The sequence below is a fragment of the Bolinopsis microptera genome, chromosome 2 (genome assembly GCF_026151205.1).
Source record: "Bolinopsis microptera isolate Bmic1 chromosome 2, MBARI_Bmic_1.0, whole genome shotgun sequence".
In the NCBI taxonomy this organism is placed as follows: Eukaryota; Metazoa; Ctenophora; class Tentaculata; order Lobata; family Bolinopsidae; genus Bolinopsis; species Bolinopsis microptera.
In genome coordinates this window covers 12,671,004-12,678,134 of record NC_087073.1, presented here as the reverse complement: position 1 = coordinate 12,678,134, position 7,131 = coordinate 12,671,004, and the positions used below count along the sequence as shown (strand labels likewise).

General features: G+C 37.0%; 1 protein-coding gene across 2 annotated transcripts; it reads left to right on the top strand.

The window, feature by feature from the left end:
• Positions 1-709: 709 nt before the first annotated feature.
• LOC134811927 (ciliary microtubule associated protein 1A-like) lies at positions 710-5,844 on the top strand. 2 transcript variants are annotated; one of them, XM_063819082.1, is made up of 7 exons: positions 710-867; positions 1,016-1,219; positions 2,252-2,383; positions 2,578-2,598; positions 4,258-4,331; positions 5,395-5,535; positions 5,658-5,844. In XM_063819082.1, exons 1-7 carry the CDS (start codon positions 741-743, stop codon positions 5,745-5,747), a joined length of 789 nt encoding a protein of 262 aa, XP_063675152.1. In that variant the 5' UTR covers positions 710-740; the 3' UTR covers positions 5,748-5,844. The 2 variants fall into 2 exon arrangements, with proteins under 2 accessions (XP_063675152.1, XP_063675153.1); XM_063819083.1 differs by lacking the exon at positions 2,578-2,598.
• The last annotated feature ends 1,287 nt before the right edge of the window (positions 5,845-7,131 follow it).

Sequence of the window (7,131 nt, the reverse complement as noted above, 5' to 3'; positions counted from 1 at the left end):
TTGCACCTGCACTGTCTGGCATTGACTTGGTAATTTTCCAGGGGCCGCCAGTTTGAGGTACTGTGCTAAAGCGACCAGGATGGGCCATCTTGCACAAATCGAGCTAATTAACTTAATTTTTGGGGGAAAAGGAGAGGCCCAGTATATAGTATAGAGGTTTGACTGTAATATATACTGTAATATATAATACAAAAGACTAGCATCGTACGGTACTTTGTTCTAAAATTATAAATCTAACACTAAATAGGATGAGCAGTGTTTTGTGGCGTCATTTTAAGACAAATAGGACTCTATAAGTCTGTGGACCCGCTCATTCGAAACGAAAGGAGTTTTGTTCGAGAAACTAAAACTTTCATATAATTTGATGCTTCAAGTTTTGATATGCAATATAAATCATCCTTTTTTACTGGAGGGGGTTCTGGAAACAGATACGATATTTAGTTTCAGAAGCTTATAAATAACATGTGTTAACTGTAAAATAACATATTATGTTAATCTACTCCGGCTTATTATTATGCTGTCTTATTCAGGCAGCATTCTAAGGCAGCATACTATAGCATATATGTAATTTTAATTTTAATGTTAAATAAATGTCTGTTGATTAAAATCTGCTCATTACAAAGAAGGTCGTTTCATTGCACAAGAGCTGTTCAAATCCAAAATAATATATTCTTACTCCGACCTCATTCATCTTACATCCTTTTTAATGCAGATTTTAGTGTGAATGTGTTTTAATGTGAATGTGTTACGCCAAAGATTTTAAAGATATGCCGTCTTACGCCGTTGTTACGACGACAACCAAGTTGCCGATTGCTGCAATGATGAAAGGGCCTGGCCCTGCCAAATACGGACTACCTTCTTGTTTAGGTTTGTGAGACGAGTAATTTATTATCACTGTAGCTGTTCATGATTATATCACAGAAAATATAAACTGTAGCTGTTGTTCACTCCTAACAAATTATTATTAATTGAGCAGAAATTAAATTGAGCAATAATCCAATGATCCTAACTTCAGGTCACCCTGGACATGATATCAGAAAGTCCAAATCACCAGCCTTCTCGTTTGGGCGGCGATTAAAGACCGTAACCAGCAGTGACAGTCCGGGGCCCGCCTATATGTTTCCTGCTCGCATGACGCGTCAGGGTGGGGACGGTGCTCCTGCGTACAGCTTACATGGCAGACCCAAAATGGCCAAACCTCTAGCTACTCCTGCACCAGGTATACATGCTCTAGTATAGGGACTAGGCTGTTTATTGCTGTGCTGTGATTATACAGTGTTTCATTACATACAGCAACGTTCTCATTTAGATCCTTGCTTTTCTAGCTTATTTCGAATTGAACCTTTTTTGCTTTCTCAACTTATTATCAATCAGTTTGATAAACTGCCTAAAAGCTGATAAAATTTATAAGATTTAGAAAACTGATCATTGTGGTCCGTATTACATGACCTACGTGTATTATAAGTGTTCATGTTTTTTAGAAATACTGGGAATATTTCTGTGCATACCAGCTAACTAATATGATTGTTTTCTGCAGCTGGCCAGAGGATTTTGATAATGTGTCTCTATATTATGGATTACTTGCTTGCTGGAATGGCATCTTCAGGGCACACGAGATAGCATGCTCCGTTTAGAACATCTGGCGTAAATAAACGTACTATATTATGTCAATGTGCTTAAGGAATACGGTCATGGCCTATGAAAGCCGAAAAGCTGTAGTTATTCATTGTGATCACTGATCACTTTCATGATCTTTTGCATATAAGCTTGAGTATAAGCTGCACTCGAAAAAATAAATATGCAATGCAATGGCCAATGTTCATCATTATGTTTTTCAATTTTCATGCAAAATCATAATTAAATAAGTAAATATTATAAATTCCAATGTGACCTGTCAAAAGCTCCAAATATTGCCAGTGATGGAAAAGTTTATCACATTTGTCCAATATTCGACAGGTCACATGTGAAGCTACTTGTCCAGAATATAAATTCTAGAATAGAAGTTCTAGAATAGAAGTTCTAGAATAGAAGTTCTAGAATAGAAGTTCTAGAATAGAAGTTCTAGAATAGAAGTTCTAGAATAAAAGAATAGGGGCTTCGAAATCGGCCGCAAATATGATGACCACACGTCACCATAGTTTTTTGTAAAATTGCCAAATGAGGGCGGGGTCTGAAAATAACAAAATCTTGCTGTCGTTATGTGTAAAAGTCCATTAAATAACAGTGGTTCTCATCAGTCACCATGTTTCAGGGCATTATAGACCGGAACGGAGACGTAACAGTGCTTCTGGCTACTCCTTCGGAATGAGGACTAAAACCTTCACCCACGATAGCACGCCCTCTCCCAGTGCTTACACTATACCATCGTATGTTGGTAGTGGAGGTAAGTTATTTTGGGTATTCCAGTTGAATGTTCTGGTCTGAGTGGGTAGAACTATATTGTAAGATTAATTAAAGGTTAATTGTCTATTTTTTGGTTGCAATTAACATACTGTTTGTAGTTGAAAACGATAAATATTTTAAAGCTCCTGAAATAAACAATTAAATCTGTTGTATTATTCAATTATATGTTTCCAGAGCGTTCCTCCAGAGCAGTTTGTAAGTTATTAGTGCCATGTGATGTGTTAAGTGAAGCCACTATTGTTCGCTTTACGAACGTATTGGTTTGCGGTATAATAACTTGCACAATCACTCATTTTCTCGTGATTATTAAGACTGGTTTTAATGCTGCCCAACTATAATGAATTGTTTGCATGTGCACAATTTGATGATAAGATGATAACTCCACATTTTAAACAGAGCTTAACCACAGTTCATATTTTAACAGCAATCTGTCGTGAACAGTCTGTACAGTGTACATTAGATAGCAAACAGGAAACTATTATTGAAGACTGTCGTGATGTTATAGGCTTTTAAAGTACTTATTGTGGCCTATATGCAAGGGATCGTTAAGTGATAAAGCAATGATATGAACAAGCAGATCTCAAATGTGTTATACAGTTGGATGTAAGATTATAATATGCAAGTGTTTGTGCGAAGGTCACTTTTCACAAGTGTGTCATTTTAAATGGTTATGTTCTTGAGATAGGGCTAGTTTAATAACTTTATTAAAATCCTGGCAGATCTCCAACTCATCTCCATGTCATTTTGTAATGAAGAGCGTGAGCCGTGAATTTAAGGGTAATCGTACTGTAGTGCGACACGTACTCTAGTGCGACACGTACTCTAGTGCGAAGTCCGACAAAAACACCCTCTGTCGCACTACAGTACGTGTCGCACTACGATCCAGGTAGCGTACTCTAGTGCGAAAAAATATCCTGACTTTTTTCCAAGTTCAGGTCACATCCTATCCTTCTTATGGACCATTAAGTGATTCGTCGGGTCGGTTCACGTCACTTATTTCGAAGTGATCCACTGATCATAATTCCTTCGGGTCAGTTCGAGCCACGTATGCAGTGTGTGATCCACTGGGTAACTCGTAAGCAGCATATGATCCTCATTCCTATCACACGCATCGTATGAAGGTATATCTCCGATTGGGATAACAAGTTCATATGCTTGGGCCATATATAAGGTCACGATGATTCTACCAAAGCAGCGAACAGCCTCGGAGATGGGTTCCTTTGCTTGTTGTTGTGTTGTTGTTTGTATATGGACCGATTACGACCGTCGCTTGAACGCTGTGATTGATAGCTACGATGATTATGACAGAATGGATTATTTGAAGTGTGTTGGAACAATGATTTTGAATTGAATATTGTGATTGTAATCTTTGATTTTATATTTAACCTCATCATTCACGACTACACTCTTGTCATTAAAACTTAAAAATGGAAAGTCAAATTTTTATCGAATGTGTAAAGTGTGTTGTCGGCTGTCGCACTTTAGTTCGTGTCGCATTACAGTCCAGGCAGCGCACTGTAGTGCGACAGTGTCGGCCTTGAAAATTCTCTGTCGCACTAGGGTACATGTCGCACTACAGTCCAGGTAGCGTACTCTAGTGCGACAGTGTCGATCTTGGAGGTTTCGCACTAGGGTACGTGTCGCACTAGAGTACGTGTCGCACTACAGTACGTGAACCGAATTTAAGCACTATATCTATTTATAGCCTCAAGGTGTGTCCAAACGATTTTCAGTTTAACTGTTAAATACTCACTGTCAAGAATCCTTTGATGATTGTTATAAATGGTTGCCAAACCTCTTTGATGTATTTTAATTGATAACTTTTACATTTAACCTATGCCCAAGTTCTTTCAGCTCGCTCATCTGCGCCTGCTTACTCCATGACCGGAAGAAGCAAAATTGGGAGCTTCCACGAGGACTTGAGACGGGTAATTTTATTTTGAATTTTATAATATCTTTAACATTATTGCTTTAACATATATTGTGTAGATAAGAAGTAATCGGTATTTTAAGTTAACAACTTTACAATATATAGCAAGTACTAGATGCTGACATATCTGTGGATTTACAGCAAGTTTCCTTATCTGACATAAGTGGAGCATCGCTAAAACGACAACATAGAATAGACAGAATATATTTTCTTTAATTGTATGGAACATGTTAGAAAGACTGCTCCTAAAACAATAAGGTCATCACTTGTGCATTCCTTTATGTATGATAATGATTGGTTGCCATGGTGTATTTCGAACCAGGCCTAACATTTAACCATATCATATTTCTACATTAAGATTTAGTATTGATGTTTAGTATCTGGCATCGCCGGTGCAGGAAACTGTTAAGTATCACAACCAAATTTGAACCTAGAATTTTCCAGAACAAACAAAATTCACATTTATATGACACAAACGTGAACCTCATACGCTTAAAAAATTGGTTGGGGTCGGGTCTTATTTGTTACTTTGCTATTGCCTAATTTTCTCAAATGGATTGCCATGAAGCCGTATAAATGATGCATTTTCAGGGAGCATATCAGATTCTGAATGAGTTGTGAATGTAATTTTTCAGTGCCATTTTCCACAGGTTTATTCATGGGTATGACGATACTACTGTCTGTAGATATATTTTCAAAGAATCGGCATCTTTACTCACAATGATTATTCACAGATCTAGTTCTCGTAACCATATTATGTTATTGTTGTATAAATCTACCCTATGAACGGCCTTAGATATTAATGACCTTCCCATTGATCTAATTGAATACGGTTGACCTTAAAATAACCCGTTTCCATAGGAACAGTGGTATGCTCAGATTATTTAATATTTATGTTGGAGCGCGCGTTGCAACTTTTATAAACAAAATGCAAGTTGTAAAGTTTACTGTAACAGAAAGTTGCAGATTGACGCGGCGCGTAATCCAAGTGCTGTTTGTAAACTGGATATGTATGTTTAACTTCGATGTGAATTCCAGTTTTGAAGTCTACTATATTTCAGACCCCGGGACCTGGTTCATATAAAACTATCATACCTTCGGTCTACAAATACAAGAGCCCAACTTACTCGATGAATGGAAGGAACTATCTTCCTAATGATGCAACAAAGAAACCCGGACCAGGGACTTATACACCAGAAAAAGTAAGTCTTGTTTCAATTCTACATACTACATAGCCTTTTAAGAAATTACCTTGAAGGCCCCCACGCCAGGTTTCAATTGTTGTTACATCACATTGAAATTATTCAACCCACTTAATTTGCAGGTAGTAGTTAACAGAGACATAGCCCCGAAATTCTCTTTCGGAGTGAGGCATTCTGAGTACATGGCCATGATGCCAGCGTGCAGGGAATAGCGATACCATTACCAGATACCATTATAGATTTATAAATATATAGATCTTGCAATTTTAATGCTTCAGAATTTTGTTTTCTTTTTAGGAAAATATCTTGCAATTTTTATCATTAGTTTTATTTTATATGAACGAAGTCTATTGACATACTAAGCAGCTCATTTCACAGTAAAACCCCGATTAATACCACAGAAGTTGGGGAAGGCAAGCTGCACGGTAGATCCATGTTTTAAAATTGAGAGTCACAACTGCCTTACTGCCAGTCAGATCACGTGGTTTCGGCACAGTTCAGGTGTCCAATCAAGGACTTCTGTAGTTCATTGGAGCACTCAAGAAACTTGGGTAGATTCGTGAACTCAGGGGCCTGGCAAGCTTGATGGACACGTCATGGGGCTGTGAAAAATCATGTGATCTGTAAACTTGGGGAAAGAAATAATGTGATGGGAATCGGCGTTTTACTGTGTATGAGTCACGTAACTCAGACTGTCACGATTGAAAATTGATGATGGTTCTTTTAGTTTTATAGATTACATAAGATTTAATAGGTAGATTATTTTTCTGTAAATTACTCTAATTTATAGTTTTATCATAGTTTTATCAGAGTGGGCCAATAGTCAGGTGACGTTTGGTCGGATCTAAAAGTGCTTGTAAATACTATTACTATGTAAATATTTTGAAAAATATCTAATCTTGCACACATGACTAAGAAATTGTTTTATTTTTCAATACTTACATATCAAAAGAAAATGACTTGAGTCTTGAACCAGTTCCAGAAATCACAAATATAGATCTTTGTCCGGTGTGGGACTAATTTTTTTCTTTTCTGTAAAATACGAGCCAACTATAATGTATCTGTAACAGAAACGGCTCTCTAAAGTCCCATCTTATTAAATACGGTGATAAAAATAAAACACGCTTTTAAAATTTAGAACAGCAATGCGGATATTCGACAAAAATTTTAGTCTTAACAATCACTTTTACTTCTGACAGCACTCGGCGAGTTGGTGACTTGGGCGCACCGAGCAGCAACTCTAATAACGTGCAACATTTTCAGCTTTAAAATAAAATAACTAAGAGCGCCTGGCGAGCAAAATATAACTCATTTTATCAATAAAAATTCCGACATAAAAACTTATAAATTGTTAAAAGCAGTGTATGTGCCCTTTTTTCTGAAAAACAATCATCCTCATAGCTAATCACTAATCACTAATAACAACCAGCGAATCTTCTAGATCCCCAATATCCGAACACCCTAAATCTACCACTATCTAACTAGAAAGTTAAGGAATGTATAATACATAAACAGGACTGGATTATAACAATCACATTAAAAGTTTTGAGCTGTATAGGAAGACACTGTGAAACATTGTGGAACCGATCTTCTCCG

Coding starts and splice junctions, on each gene's coding strand:
- LOC134811927 (XM_063819082.1), top strand. CDS start 741: ATGTGTTACGCCAAAGATTTTAAAGATATGCCGTCTTACGCCGTTGTT. Junction 4,332..5,394: donor TCCACGAGGACTTGAGACGG/GTAATTTTATTT, acceptor ACTATATTTCAG/ACCCCGGGACCTGGTTCATA. Junction 5,536..5,657: donor GGACTTATACACCAGAAAAA/GTAAGTCTTGTT, acceptor CTTAATTTGCAG/GTAGTAGTTAACAGAGACAT.